This window comes from Acipenser ruthenus, chromosome 50, assembly GCF_902713425.1.
Source record: "Acipenser ruthenus chromosome 50, fAciRut3.2 maternal haplotype, whole genome shotgun sequence".
Lineage (NCBI taxonomy): Eukaryota > Metazoa > Chordata > Actinopteri > Acipenseriformes > Acipenseridae > Acipenser > Acipenser ruthenus.
The window spans coordinates 5,879,512-5,895,782 of record NC_081238.1 but is presented as its reverse complement, the minus strand read 5'-3'; the positions used below and the strand labels follow the sequence as shown (position 1 = coordinate 5,895,782).

Sequence of the window (16,271 nt, the reverse complement as noted above, 5' to 3'; positions counted from 1 at the left end):
TAGTTTAAATGCTTCTGGACTTCCTCAAGGATCCTTTCTCCGAGTAGATTGGTTCCCTTTCTGTTTAAGTGCAGTCCGTCCCACCTGTATAGATAGTCCTTGTTGTAGAAAGTGCTCCAATGTTCAAGAAAGGTGAAGCCTTCCTGTGTGCACCACTATTTCAGCCATGCATTTTGATTTTGTATTTCCAGCTGTCCATATGGTCCTTTGCAAGGCGCCAGCAGTATCCCAGAAAATACCACAGTTTTGGTCTTGTCTTTTAATTTCCTTCCTAGCTCTCTGAATTTGTTCTGCAGGGATCTTGGCCTGTCTCTTCTAATGTTGTTTGTACCAATGTGGACGACTACTACCGGGTCATCTCCAGTTCGTTCTAGGAGCCTGTCCACGTTCTCAGTGATGTGCTTGACAGAGGCTCCTGGAAGGCAGCACACTGTTGTAGTAAGGGGGTCCAAACTACGAACTGAACTTGCTGTGTTTCTCAGTATGGAGTCCCCAACAACCTCCCTTCTTTTTGCTGCCTGGTCAGCACTGTTTATAGGGTCCTGGATGTTGTTCCTTTCATTCTCTTGATGTTGGTTTTGGTCATCTAAATGTTGAAGTGGCTCAAATGTGTTGATTGTCTGGATTTCTGGTGGTTGTGTTTGACGAAGTTTCTTTTTTTCCCTACTTCTGCCTATTTGAACCCAGCTGTTTCGACTCTCTTCCATCTCCCTGGTGGCTTTCAGTCTGCTAGGGGTGCAGACTTCCATGAATTGTGGGTGTGTCAGCTCCTCAAGCTCCTGTTGCTGTCTCATTTCCTCCAGCTCCTTTTCTAGCAGGCTTAATCGCTGAAGCAAGTCCTGGATGGTGCGGCACTTTACACAAACTTGGTTGAGCTCTGTTGGGTTTTCTCGGATTTCCCACATCATGCAGTTGTCACAGATTACTGGCTTGAAGACCATTTTTTTTTTGTTTAGTGTAGCTGCTGCAGCTGTCAACCTGCTTTCAAACTGCTTCTAACTGCGCTGTACTTGTCCACGACTGTACTTCTTCCACGATGTCGCTTCCACACGCTGTCGCTCGGAAGACTGCCTGCCTTTTGTTTGTTTGTGTTTGTGCTGCGTGCTCCGCTCCTCCCCCGTGTCCCAGAACGCCGCGGGATTTGAATCAGCTGCTCCGAGTTTCAGCTTATCAGAAAAATACACGCAGCTGCAAGGCTTTAAGCTGCAATGTTTTCTGATTAAAGCAACTCCAAATTTAAAGATGTAATTCCTCCTTTCTGCTTCTAACTGCGTTGTACTTGTCCACTCGTACTTCTCCCACGATGTCGCTTCCACACGCTGTCGCTTGGAAGTCTGCCTGCCTTTTGTTTACAATTACAGATCATTACACACGCATAACAACTGCTATAAACAAGAATCACACAAATATATACAATTACAGATCATTACACATGCATAACAACTGCTATAAACAAGAATCACACAAATATATACAATTACAGATCATTACACACGCATAACTGCTATAAACAAGAATCACACAAATATATACAATTATAGATCATTACACATGCATAACAACTGCTATAAACAAGAATCACACAAATATATACAATTACAGATCATTACATATGCAAAACAACTGCTATAAATGGACTCCAGCTAGACAGATTTATACAAAACGCATACAAAATTCAAAAATACAAATGAATAGAAAGGACAAAAATACACACTGCATAAAAAAATTAAGTTGTAATTCTTCATAGATACTTAATCATAAAATTCATCAATAATCCCTATAGAATCAGACAACTGTGATTATAGCACAAGCAAACATAACTTTGAGGTCTGTTTACTGTTAGATATATAAAGATGTAAACTGTGGTGAATTAGACACCACAAATGATTGTATTGTGATTTCTCTTTTGAAGTATTGATAACCATCGTTTGTATTTGAATTGTCCAATACAAATCTAGGTTTAATAGGGGTTGGCTACTGAAGCTGGTATAAATAAGGTCTGCATGCTTTTAACAGGAGATTGGGTCAGACTGGGTGACGTTGAAATTGCCTTTGCTAATAATAAAGATACATAAAAAAATATACAAGTGCCTTTTGGACTCCTATTTACCCATTACTAATTCTTAAAAAAAAAAAAAAAAAGAAATGCACACATATATTGAAGTATATATATGACAGAATGACTGTCCACTGAACTGTCACATAAGCATAGATTGGTTCTTAAATTCTCTTACAACATTAAGAATTGTAGAAAAGTCAGTTTTTTTTGTTTTTTTTTTGTCTGTCCAATGTTTTGTATTACCCTCCACCTCTTAGTGGGCTCCAGTAATGGCACCTGCAGTGATTAAGCATCGAGTCATGGGATAGCTGGATTGGACCATGGGATGGATTGTCTTGTCCTTCTTGTTACTATGCTTGTAAAGCCCTAGGGAATGCTCATGTGATCACATGTTTTCCTGTACAGCATGAATTCAAACGAAAAAGAAAGTCTGCAATGTTGTAATAAGTTATATCTGTCAGTGCTGTAAACCATGCTTATCAGTATCTGAACAATGCAGCGAGTGCATTTGTGTTTGTAATTGAATAGGTGTAAACTGTAAGTATACAGGTGTGTCTGGACTCGCTTTTGTGTTCCAACTTTATTCCCTGTGAAATACTGTAAATGCACCGGTCACTCTACACAGTTTCTGGACTTGATTTTTTGTAAGCGATTTACTGTAAAACATTTGTTTGGTGGGAACACTAAAAATAGCACGAGGAAGCTTCGCCCCCCTCAATCGTAAAAGCCTCTGCAGGTGTCCCGGTGCTCTATAAGCACACATGCAGAGGAGCCTGGCTCTTTTGCATAGGGGTTAAGATGCTCACCTGCGGTGTGTGTGGTCGACAGTGTGTGCCCAACCTTATCCCTGTTACACGTATCGCACCCATTATTGAACTGAATTCACAACTCAAGTCTGCTTTCTTCTCTTCATTATGAACACTTGAATCACAATGAATACTGAACTACAGCTACAGATCTGTCAGTTTCCTAAACCCCATGCGTGTGTCAAAGTTAAAGAAGGATTATTATTATGTGACATTGTCTTGCTTTGTTTTTACTCTTCCCTCACCTTTACAATCATTCACAGGGTTCTTATTGAAATGACTCAAATCTTGTGTTTGTATTATTTGGTAAGTCTGTGTTAAGGTGCTTTGACGATGAGTTCAGGAGCTGCCTGTCATATACATATTTAATATAGGCTAGATTAGAGTGTCTTTATATTATTATATACACCAGCGCCAAGTAGTGCACAGCAGTGTGTTACTAACAAAACAAGAGAAGGAAACCTGATCAAAAGTGTCAGATCACTAGATGGCGCTGGCTCTTACTTCTCCCTATGATAGCACATGTTACATGTATGTATGGCAGTCACCTATAACTGATGAGCATGGTATAACAATGGTAAAAGCATTGGAAACAGCAACATGACTGTGGTGCTTTTATAAGGGTCTAGTCCCTGACTGTCTCTCTTGTGTTTTTCAGTGCTGACTGTAGTGAGCTGCTCCAGACAGTATGAAGGTAACAGAACAGTTTACATGCATTCACAAAGTGAAGAGATTATCATCCTGATTCCTGATCATCTATAAAATAAACACATTCTTGAAATCAGCTTTCATTTTCTTCTCACCAATATAACAATGTAACTTAGTTAAATAAAAATGACTCCAGGAAAAAACCATACTGTCCTCCACGTAGAGGCTATGTGTGGTATTGCTGGAAAGCTTTTGAATGAGAATATTATTTTGGCTAACTGCTAACCAGACAGAATATCTGGATGACTTTAAGAACAATAATCCTCCCACTTATCATAAACATGTTTCCTGATTCATAAAAAAGATAGAAACTTGGACTAATTGCTGCTCGATTGGAAATTTAAACACAGACCACTTTCTATTTTCAAGGCCATAATCATACGGAGAGAGATTCCTCATCAATTCCTTTCAGTCAAAACTAGGGCTGTGTCCGAAAGTTTGTTCGCTAGCTAGGGATTCGAAGATTGTTTTAAACCTTCGAAGGTTCGTCAGACGGGTTCACTCACTGTATGTTTTATCCCATCCATTTATATGGATTACCTGTAAAATAATAGGATTTTCAATCAAATATAAACAATGCACTATGATGACATCACCAATACATTACGCAAATGAGTACCATCGACGGTTCGAACCTACCTTCTGTAATGTGTTCCAAACCTTCAAAGATCAAATGTACCCTTCGTTGCAGCCCTACTCAAAACATACAAGTAGAGCCTGCAATGGGTCACACTGCTGCTATTCCTACTGTATCACAAGTAGAGCCTGCAATGGGTCACACTGCTGCTATTCCTACTGTATCACAAGTAGAGCCTGCAATGGGTCACACTGCTGCTATTCCTACTGTATCACAAGTAGAGCCTGCAATGGGTCACACTGCTGCTATTCCTTCTGTATCACAAGTAGAGCCTGCAATGGGTCACACTGCTGCTATTCCTACTGTATCACAAGTAGAGCCTGCAATGGGTCACACTGCTGCTATTCCTACTGTATCACAAGTAGAGCCTGCAATGGGTCACACTGCTGCTATTCCTACTGTATCACAAGTAGAGCCTGCAATGGGTCACACTGCTGCTATTCCTACTGTATCACAAGTAGAGCCTGCAATGGGTCACACTGTTGCTATTCCTACTGTATCACAAGTAGAGCCTGCAATGGGTCACACTGCTGCTATTCCTACTGTATCACAAGTAGAGCCTGCAATGGGTCACACTGTTGCTATTCCCACTGTATCACAAGTAGAGTCTGCAATGGGTCACACTGCTGTTATTCCTACTGTATCACTGCAGAGATGCTGCTGGGGGGCTGGAATCTCTCTCCTAACTGATTGTAGGGGAATGTGTCTTAATCCTTTCCTGTTCATAGGAGAGACAGTCGCCCTGAGCTGTGAGGTGGAGGGGGGCTCTGCTGACTGGAGGTTTAAACAGTACAGAGATGGACTTGAAGAGGCAGGGTGCAGTGATCAATACAGGAGTAGATATGGGGACAGCTGCACAATCAGTAAAGCTCAGTATGACCACAGTGGTGTGTACTGGTGTGAGTCTGCATCAGGACAGGAGCGCAGTAATACTGTCACCTTAGCTGTGTCATGTAAGTAAAATTCTGGATAATATTCAGACCCTGTTGAATAATCCTGCACTCGGATTGGCTGAGAGGGTATTGTAAGCTTCTGATCGGCTTGCTGATTTGAGTAAAGCTGTCTCTGGATCTCCAGTCAGTATGAATTGTTGCTGCTCACATTGCTGTTTTCAAGTAGCAGCTGTGTAAGAACAGTATTGCAGCATGGTGGTTCTGCACTGGAGTAACCTCTGTAGTGTCTTTGCTGCTCCACCTTTAGAAACCCGGTTAATGACGGGGCTCCCGAGTGACGCATCCAGTAAAGGTTCTCCGCGCGGAGTGCAGGATGTGCCCTATAGCCTGGAGATCGCAGGTTCGAATCCAGGCTATGTCACAGCCGACCGTGACCGGGAGTGCCTAGGGGGCGACGCACAACTGGCTGAGCGCTGCCCGGGTATGGAGGGCTTAGGTCGGCAGGGGAATCCACGGCTGTGGCCGATAGGGCGCCTGTGGTTCTGCAGTGGAGCCGCCAGATCTGTGTTGTCCTCCCGCACTATAGGTCTGATAGCATTGCTGTGGATCTGCAGTGCGAAAAATGTGGCTTGGCAGGAGCAAGTTTCGGAGGACTCGTGTTCCAGCCTCCGTTTCCCGATTCGGCGGGGGGGTTGCGAGCGGTGAGCCGGGGATACAGATAATAATTGGGCATGCTATATTCGGGAGAGAACTTTTGTAAAAAAAATTGGCGACGACTAAATTAAAAAAAATAAATAAATAAATAAAAATAAACCCGGTTAATGGAGCAACAATGTCAGTGGAAACGAGAGTGCAAAACAAGACACCAGTGGTCTGGAATACGTTTAAAACAATAACTTTATATAAAAATGAATAAGAAAACATTGGCAGGGAGGAATTTAACCACCTCCCTGCCAAACCAAACCAGACAATACTAAATAGCGGACGGCTGTCACCAGCCCGCATATAAACAAACACTATACAATATTTACAAAACAAACCAATGACAAACACCAAAAATATTAACAATCCAGCGCACGTATATCTAGGGGCGGGGCTCCCGTCACAGCGTCATCAGGAGGAGAACGGCACATTTCTATACAATAGATTCAACCATTTCATCACTTAATATATACAAGATAACAGCCTAATAATCATGAACAACAGGATCCCCCAGATACTTGTAATTCCCTTAACTAGGGATTTCAACATGGAAACAGAGCGCTGGGGTAAATCACACACAAAACAAATAGAAACACGAAGCGCTGCCTTTACTTTGAGTTTGTTCAGATGCAGCTCCGCTAGTGTATTCACAACTATACTATGTATTGTGACTGTATTATGCGTCACAGTTCACACGGAAGGAGGGTTCAGAACATAACTGATCAGTAAAATGCTGCAATACCAAAATGGTTTGTGGGCAATTTATTATGTGATTGTTGTGTTCAGAAACAAACCCTGAAGCATTTGTTAATATTAATTATCATGCACATTCCATTGTTTGTAATACAATATTAGTATTACAAATATATATCTTTTATGTTTTAAAGTGTATATAATGCATATGAACTAAATACAGTATATACTTAGTAATATCTTGTCTGTAAATATTTAAGAGGTACAATTTCATTCGCTTCCGCACCCCCAGCACCCCTAGTTCCAGCGCCCCTGATCAGATGCCTTGGTGGTGACATCACACCAGGAAGAGAATGGACGCAGTACTACGAGTGAAGCGCTGATGCGTGTATTTATTAAATAAAATAGTTAAACAAAACAAACACTGTACAGAAAACAAAACGACACAACGGCCAAAAGAGAGACAGACACAAACACTGACACAAACACGTATCACACGGGTGATAAGCCAGAACGCGTAGAAGCTGTTTCTATTTTAAGTTCATCCTTTTCTTTACGTTCCACCTCAGAACAACCCTCACCATGCAACCAGAGATACGGGCCTTTTATACATGTGACCATCTCACATTCTGCACGAGAGTTTTTAATTTGCATGGCTGACAGTCAATTTGTCAATAATCACTGACTGCTGACCGTGCATTCTCACGAGCTGTCTGTCAGAGACGAGCTACTAACACCGCCTCTGCCAGACCACATTTAAATCAACAATAATACATGAAATCACCTGTGCTACATAACCCAAACAATACCTTTTAAATCATAACACAATAATAGACAATAATACAAAATAAATGGGTGATCCTGCAGACTCCTCAATCCTGAGCCGTCTCTCAGCCCTGCTGATCTGAACTCTTTCTGTCTTTTCAGATCAATGGGTGATCCTGCAGACTCCTCAATCCTGACCCGTCTCTCAGCCCTGCTGAACTGAACTCATTCTGTCTTTTCAGATCAATGGGTGATCCTGCAGACTCCTCCCCAGCCTGTGATTGAGGGAGACGTTCTGACTCTGAGGTGTCGTGTCCGGGGTTATACAGCTACTAGGGTTGTCTTTTATAAAGATAATAAAGTGTTACAATCCAGGGCAGACACAGAGCTGAGTGTGGATCGTGTTTCAGAGAGTGACGAGGGGTCCTACAAGTGCAGAGCATGGTGGAGCTCCTCCACTTACTCTGGTGACTCTGCAGAGGTGCGGGTGTCAGTGAGAGGTAGGTTCATTCTAACAGAGAGAGTCCTCACCCCCTTCTCTGTCTGTAATGTCTCACAGATACATTCACACTGGAGTCTATTCCAGCTGTGTTAATGTGACTCTGCAGAGGTGCGGGTGTCAGTGAGAGGTAGGTTCATTCTAACAGAGAGAGAGTCCTCACCCCCTTCTCTGTCTGTAATGTCTCACAGATACATTCACACTGGTGTCTATTCCAGCTGTGTTAATGTTCTCAACACAACTCAGGTGCTGAAGTAACGGGTCCTAGCAAAGTTTTCTGATATGAAAGCTTTTCCTGGTCTGAGTAACTCTCATACTCTGAGTAGTGTAGAAGCTGTAATAAAGCAGAAAGAGGCCAAACCAAAGATACACTGAATACTTGTCAGTACTGATGATCAGGCCCTATTTGTATGTTTAATTGGTTGTGGTAGTAATAGAATGTGTATTGCCATTTCAAACTGTATCTTTAATCGTGTGTAACCCCTCCCTAGACAGGGGGGTACAGATTGGATATAAGAAACTGTTTCTATACATTATTACACTGCAGATTATACCACAGAAGAGATTCTGCCCAAATGAAATAGTTTTAAATAGAATACATACCTGTTCACTTTACTGTGACACACACAGTATGAAACAGAATACCCAAGAAAGACACAGATACTAAACATGTAAGTCATGTGAGTTATATTATTATATTAAAAATCAAAGCAGCAGCAAAGTATCATTCAGAGTGATAATGAGTCATAATTATAAACGGAACACAGGAGCAGCAACACAGTGAATCAGAACCATTGACATGTCAGTAAAAACACAGTGATATGCTGCTGGAGTGCCTTCAGTACAATCACATATTAGATTCACCTGCTTTTTTAGGAGGGTTCACAGCAAACTTGGTGGTTGTCAATGTACTGTAATTGATGTGGGGCTGTGCTAATAAGTCTGATGACCCTACTAATAATACTCCTGGTATTAATAGTGAATGTTAACATTGCTGATTTGTATGCCTCCACGTTATCTGATTCACATCCCATCTCTCAGGCTCTCTTTATATTATTATTATTATTATTATTATTATTATTATTATTATTAAACAATACATTTTAATACAGACAACGTATGCTTTTGAATTACATATTTTCTAATGTGCCCCAACATTTATTTATAAACAAAAACAAATAGAATCCATGCTTTTGTCATCCATGTCAACATTTTTTTTATGAAACACTAAGTTTAATTATGAATCAGTCAGTCCTTTGTTAACGTCTAATGGTAATACATAATTATTTTGAATTATCATGCATGTTTACACATGCTGTGAATAGGTCTGTTGCACTGTGCTGTCCAGCACTGTCTGTCTATGTGTGGAAATAAGGGCTAATCAACCAAGAGAACAAATTCTCAGACAGAAAATCTACAAATGTTACAAGAATCCAGAGCTATGACCTCGAAACCCGTGAGAGACAGTAACATTGAGATGCTTTTATTAGAGACCACCACAGTTAACAAGTCCATGTGAACGGAGCCTGTGGGTGCAGGTCATGCTGAACTGTGTTTTATTTCTGTCCTTGGCAGGCAGGTCTGTGTTCCTAACATGCCTTGTTTCCTTTCTTTACCCAGAGCTGTCGAAGGCTGTGCTGACCAGCAGTCCTCAATGGGGAGAGCTGTACACTGGAGAGACTGTCACCCTGAGCTGTGGGGTTGAGGGGGGTTTCACTGGCTTCCAATATCTCTGGTACAAGAGTAGTCAAGGAGGCACAGTGCAGATCAGAGGCACCACTGGAGCCAGATACACACTCAGCCCTGTCACTCAGTCTCATAGTGGACAGTACCAGTGTGAGGCACAAAGAGGAGATCCACCACGTTCCTCTCAGCGCAGTGATCCTGTTACACTGACTGTGTCTGGTGAGTTTATTAACACAGCGATCCTGTTACACTGACTGTGTCTGGTGAGTTTATTAACACAGTGATCCTGTTACACTGACTGTGTCTGGTGAGTTTATTAACACAGCGATCCTGTTACACTGACTGTGTCTGGTGAGTTTATTAATGTCTTGTAACAATTGTAAGTCGCCCTGGATAAGGGCGTCTGCTAAGAAATAAATAATAATAATAATAATAATATTATTCATTCAGTCCTGTGGATTTCTGTCATCTTATCTTTCACACTATCTTTGTGTCAGAACAGAACAGTTACTGATTGGAGCTGCACTGGAAACAGTAATACTTCAAGCCAGTTAAAGGAAGTGATACAAGGCATTAGTAGAATATCATCTTGAAGAATGGACGACTTTGTAGACTTCCTTGTAATGGCTGTTATAATTACTTTTTATTAATAACAAATACATTAAAAGTAATTCCAGTAGATTCATGTATTTTCTTTATAATTATTCAAATTTTGTAGTAATTTGTTTTTTTACCACCAGTTAAAAATATTTACTATGTTATCGTGTTACCCAAAGCCACTCAAATTGAGGGAAACAGGAGCCCTTATTTGTCATCTTCTGTATTTCAGAGGGACGACCAAAGCCTGCACTGACCCGGGAGCCTACAGGAGAGATATTTGAAGGAGACACGGTCACCCTGAGCTGTGTGGTTGAGGGGGGCTCTGGTGGCTGGAGCTATCTCTGGTACAAAGACAGGCAGGGAGCTCCAGTGTACCAGACTGACAGCAGCAGTGGAACTGGAGCCGGATACACAATCAGTGCTGCTGCTCTGTCCCACAGTGGAGAGTACTGGTGTGGAGCTGGACGGGGCAGGAACACGTCTTACTCACAATACAGCCATCCCATCTGGGTAAATGTAACTGGTGAGTAATACAGAATCTCCTTCTTTTTCACTAAAGCTTTGCCCTCAGCAGTAGGGGGTGCTGTTTGGTTCTTCTAGAGGTGATTGGGAGCCTCAATCCTCCAGCATTTCTCTAATTCTCTATTTCTAATTATATTCCTCTCTGTGCTTCTCTGTCTACTAAAATATCTAAGTTTCTCAACTACTCTACCACACAGTAGCTAAAATCAAAGCAATATCTGATATATAGAACACCATGACAAAGCATTTAAAAAACAATAATAATCTCATTGAGTTTTGAATACCAAGAAAAAAAACACAAAGACATATTAATTTAATGATTTGAGTGGGACTTAAACTCATGACTAACACTGTTGTAAGTGAGGACTCAACTCATTATGCTTCATAGTGGTGTTTGAATGACCTGCAGATTATCAATGCAGGTATATCTAAGGGTTTAGAACCTAGGGAGCCTCTATACTTCAGCACTGCCTCTGTCTCTCTAAGGAGCCTCTATACTCCAGCACTGCCTCTGTCTCTCTAAGGAGCCTCTATACTCCAGCACTGCCTCTCTCTAAGGAGCAGGGGGCTCTGGGGGAATCCCACTCTGGAATATGCTGGTTCTGATTGATTTGAATATCTTGGTCAGACAGCTTCACAATCACTAACCTGTCTTCATGTCATCTTTTCGTAGCTCTGTTCTCCAGGGTGACTCTGACAGCCTCTCCAGGAGCCACAGTGAAGGAGGGAGAGGCTCTTAACCTGACCTGTGAGACAGCAGTGAACAAAACCCCCCGCCCTGAACTCCACTACACCATTGTGAGAGACGGGGAGCCTGTGACTAACAGCACTGACTCTGCACTGTACAGCATAGCCAGCACTGAGAAGAGCCACACTGGGAGCTACACGTGTGCTGTGGAGTCACAGGGAGTGAAGAAGAGCAGCCAGGAGTTACACATTGAACTACAAAGTAAGATTACAAACCTGTCCTAAATGACTATCCTTGATGATTGAAAGTGATCTCACAGTAAAATAGGTCACATTGTGATCCCATTATATTCCCATTCCCTGGAGAAACAGAATAAACAGACTACAGAATTACCAGCAATTACAACACAATGGATTGTTAACAAATACTGCACAGTACAGACACTGTTTTTACACCTTGCAAATTCAGTGGTGTATATTTCCCACTAATGTTTTAGCTTCATGTATGGGTTAGAATACATTTTAAACAAATCATTATTTTCTGCTTTTTGACAATCAATCAAATGAAATCACATTGATTCCCTGACTGTGTATCTTATAAAATGATGGTTCAAATAAAATGCAGTTACAGCAGACAGCCATTCGAGTGACAGAGCGAGTGTGAGCAGGGTAATGTTCTTGAATCCCTATCAGCTCAGTCAAGGTGTATGGAAGTCACTCGCACACACTCATACTGTACCTTCCTTCCCCCAGCGTCCTGGCACAGCGCTGTTGCTATTGGCTACAGAGTGAGCTTCACTCTGATTCATTTCATTGTGTTCACTCTGCTGCTCCTTCAATACTGCAGGATCCAAGGTGAGACTCCCAGTCAGTGCACACATTTCACCTGGCCTGTCACAGCACACATGCAGGCTTCTTCTTAAACAGCACAGCCCAGTCTTAGGGATAGTTCATTAAGAAATCATTATTTCATCATTAAACATGCTCATTTACAAAATAAACATTTTGCAAGTTTGTATTTATTTTTGTTAACACAATTATAAGAAACAAACTGAACAATCTGTATATATTTTTCCAGGTTCCCTGTGTCTCGCTGGTGGTAAGTCAAGGTAAGTCAGTATTATCCAGTATGTGTACAGACAGGGGGCAGCACTCGCTATCTCTACCTGTCATCATCCTTTACAGCACTGAAAATGGAGATGGAAACTTTCTGATTCGCTCTTTAAAAATCCCTCTTACAAACTCTTAACAGTACCCTTCACTTAGACCTGTGTCCTAAGATGCTATACTTGGTTAATTTGGCTTCTTGGTTTCCAGATGATAAAGATCTAAAGCTTTGACATATTGGACTCATAATCGTTATTCTTTGATTCTTCAATCTAGAGTATTGATAATAACCCTTTGTCAGTAATGTCACAAAGCTGCTGCCTCCACAGAGTGTCTTTACAGTTGATACACAGCTGCTCCTTACCCTGAAATGCACTCTGTGATTTCAATGGGACTTGATCACTCTGAAGCCTAGAAGTGTCATCATCCTTTAAAGCTTTTGTTATTGCTGCAGTTAAACTCGGAGCCCTCCTTGTGTGTCTCTGACATCTGTCTCAGGAAAACCTCGGATCAGGATCAGGAGCAGTCAGCAGAGGGGATTGAGCTCTCCAGCCGTGTGCAGCACACTGGAGTGGAACTGGAATAGTGCTGCATTACCATAGACTGGAGTGGAACTGGAATAGTGCTGCATTACCAGAGACTGGAGTGGAACTGGAATATTTGAGCTTGTGTTTAGTACACACTAGCAGCTGAGCTGATAATCGTATTGTTGTTATTTTGTGAAAACAATAAAGCGTTAATACTGCCTTACAAAAAATGACTCAAAGTGTTCTGAAGTATACGGAACGTGCGGGTGGTGTCATCGGTTGTCATGGCAGCGGCGATCATCACGGGAGTGGTCATCCGGGACAAACGCTTGTTGATTTAGAATAAAAAAAATAATATGGAAGACCAAATTCTAAAGTGCATAGAAATGAAACTGCTGAGGATGAGAATTCATTGCAGAATGAAATGATGAGGGCTCAGAGGCTTCAGTTAAAATCCCACATACACACATATACAATATATACAAATTCATGACAACACAGGGAGAATATATCTCATACATAATAAAGACAATTCATCTATATAATATTAGAAAGAAAGAAAATAACTCTTCTAACCACTCCCCTCCCTCCACCCCAACCTTAAAATAGCTCTCCTAACCACTCCCCTCCCTCCACCCCAACCTTAAAATAACTCTCCTAACCCTTCCCCTCCCTCCACCCCAACCTTAAAATAGCTCTCCTAACCACTCCCCTCCATCCCTCCACCCCAACCTTAAAATAACTCTCCTAACCCCTCCCCTCCCCTCCCTCCACCCCAACCTTAAAATAACTCTCCTAACCCCTCCCCTCCCCTCCCTCCACCCCAACCTTAAAATAACTCTCCTAACCCCTCCCCTCCCTCCCTCCCTCCACCCCAACTGTCTGCTATTCCTAATCTACATTAATGATTTAGATTCTGGTATAGTAAGCAAACTTGTTAAATTTGCAGACAACACAAAATAGGAGGAGTGATAAACACTGTTGCAGCAGCAAAGGTCATTCAAAATGATCTACACAGCATTCAGCACTGGGCAGAAACATAGCAAATGATATTTAATAGAGAAAAGTGTAAGGTACTGCACGCAGGCAATAAAAATGTGCATTATAAATATCATATGGGAGATACTGAAATTAAAGGAGGAATCTATGAAAAAGACCTAGGAGTTTATGTTGACTCAGAAATGTCTTCATCTAGACAATGTGGGGAAGCTATAAAAAAAAAAGGCCAACAAGATGCTCAGATATATTGTGAGAAGTGTTGAATTTAAATCAAGGGAAGTAATATTAAAACTTTACAATGCATTACTAAGACCTCACCTAGAATATTGTGTTCAGTTCTGGTCACCTCGTTACAAAAAGGATATTGCTGCTCTAGAAAGAGTGCAAAGAAGAGCAACCAGAATTATCCCAGGTTTAAAAGGCATGTCGTATGCAGACAGGCTAAAAGAATTGAATCTATTCAGTCTTGAACAAAGACGACTACGCGGCGATCTGATTCAAACATTCAAAATCCTAAAAGGTATAGACAATGTCAACCCGGGGGACTTCTTTGACTTGAAAAAAGAAAAAAGGACCAGGGGTCATAAATGGAGATTAGATAAAGGGGCATTCAGAACAGAAAATAGGAGGCACTTTTTTACACAGAGAATTGTGAGGGTCTGGAACCAACTCCCCAGTAATGTTGTTGAAGCTGACACCCTGGGATCCTTCAAGAAGCTGCTTGATGAGATTCTGGGATCAATAAGCTACTAACAACCAAACGAGCAAGATGGGCTGAATGGTCTCCTCTCGTTTGTAAACTTTCTTATGTTCTTATGTTCTTAAAATAACTCCCCTAACCCCTCCCCTCCCTCCCTCCAATTTAGCAAAACCAAATGAATAAAAAACCCTTGGGTTTCCAGAATTAAAACAGTATCCAAAGTCAGTACTGAAAACTATAGCATATAGAGTAAGGCCCTAACAGCAATTACAAAAAAAAAAAATACATCACAGTATCTAAACCTGTCTAATGATTAACTGTTACAATACCGTAGCTTGCTTCACTCGCTTTGTTTTGGCTGCATTGTCGTCATTTCTTTTTAAATGTGGGTTGTGACAGATATTCAGATAAATTGTAACATTGAAGAGGTGGGCTTTGTATTAGAGGCTGTGTGGTCCAGTGGTTAAAGAAAAGGGCTTGTAACCAGAAGGTCCCCGGTTCAAATCCCACCTCAGCCACTGACTCATTGTGTGACCCTGAGCAAGTCACTTCACCTCCTTGTGCTCCGTCTTTCGGGTGAGACGTAGTTGTAAGTGACTCTGCAGCTGATGCATAGTTCACACAGCCAAGTCTCTGTAAGTCGCCTTGGATAAAGGTGTCTGCTAAATAAACAAATACTAATAATAATAATAATTAGAAAACTGGTGACAGAGTTGGAAATCGCGCGTGACGGGCAAGTGTATTAATTTGTTACATTATTTATCGGATAACAGAGTGCTGACTATGTATGTGGGATACGTATTCCCATCAAGGATCACAGAAGAGAGGGAAAAAGAGAAGAGAGGGAGAGGAGAGGAAAGAGATGAAGGATGGGGGAGAGGGGGAATGAGAAAGTAGAGGGGGAATGAGAGGAGGAGAGCGGTAGAAAAGGAGTCTGCCGTCCAGATGCTTTTAGTGAAATTCATTTGAACCTTTAGGAGATTAGCACAGAGGTGACCATGGACACAGGTGTGAGGAGCCGTGACATTCCACACACTCTAGAGAAAAAAATACTCTACAGTATTTCATTTAAAAATTGGACAAAAAGCATTACATTGTTACAGTCCAGGTCGCGGATGTACCAGCTAAATCTATAGAACACCCCGGCCCCACATTTATTTCCATTGCCACACTGTATTGTAGATTATTGTCTGCTCTGTAATGAAAGCTTCATCCATTAATCCGGGTTCATACACTTTTTCAAACATCAAAATTCCATACTTTTTTCTAGACTTCCATTTGTATTTCCCAGACTTGTGTTTTTAGTTTCTACTAGTTTTTCAATAGTTATCCACATAGGCGGGCAGCCGCAGAGCATTATAGCTTTTTGATTCAGAGCAGAAGTTGCTCCTGGTTTTCTAAAAGTATTTGTTAGAATCTGGAGGTGCATATCTAGCAAGAGACAATGCAGGTATGCAAAAGAGAAGTAAGATACAATCTAAGAAATGCCCAATATTTGAGAACTACGTTGCATTATTTACAAAGAGAATATAAAAAGTTGTATACTGCAAGTATACTTATGTCAAAATAGGATAGTATTATGTGACCAATAGGATACTAAAACCTGACAATTTTGGCACAAGTATACATGCAGTATATTACTTTTTTGTAAGGGATGAGATTGGATTCTGAGCCAAACCTC

At 41.3% G+C, this 16,271-nt stretch overlaps 1 protein-coding gene across 1 annotated transcript; it reads left to right on the top strand.

Moving 5' to 3' along the window:
- Window positions 1–4,910: 4,910 nt before the first annotated feature.
- LOC117965847 (Fc receptor-like protein 5) lies at window positions 4,911–13,055 on the top strand. Its single transcript, XM_059015366.1, has 8 exons — window positions 4,911–5,163; window positions 7,506–7,763; window positions 9,383–9,667; window positions 10,278–10,571; window positions 11,244–11,519; window positions 12,011–12,112; window positions 12,336–12,366; window positions 12,863–13,055. Exons 1-8 carry the CDS (start codon window positions 4,911–4,913, stop codon window positions 12,948–12,950), a joined length of 1,587 nt encoding a protein of 528 aa, XP_058871349.1. The 3' UTR covers window positions 12,951–13,055.
- The last annotated feature ends 3,216 nt before the right edge of the window (window positions 13,056–16,271 follow it).

Coding starts and splice junctions, on each gene's coding strand:
- LOC117965847 (XM_059015366.1), top strand. CDS start 4,911: ATGTGTCTTAATCCTTTCCTGTTCATAGGAGAGACAGTCGCCCTGAGC. Junction 7,764..9,382: donor GGTGCGGGTGTCAGTGAGAG/GTAGGTTCATTC, acceptor TTCTTTACCCAG/AGCTGTCGAAGGCTGTGCTG. Junction 10,572..11,243: donor CATCTGGGTAAATGTAACTG/GTGAGTAATACA, acceptor ATCTTTTCGTAG/CTCTGTTCTCCAGGGTGACT.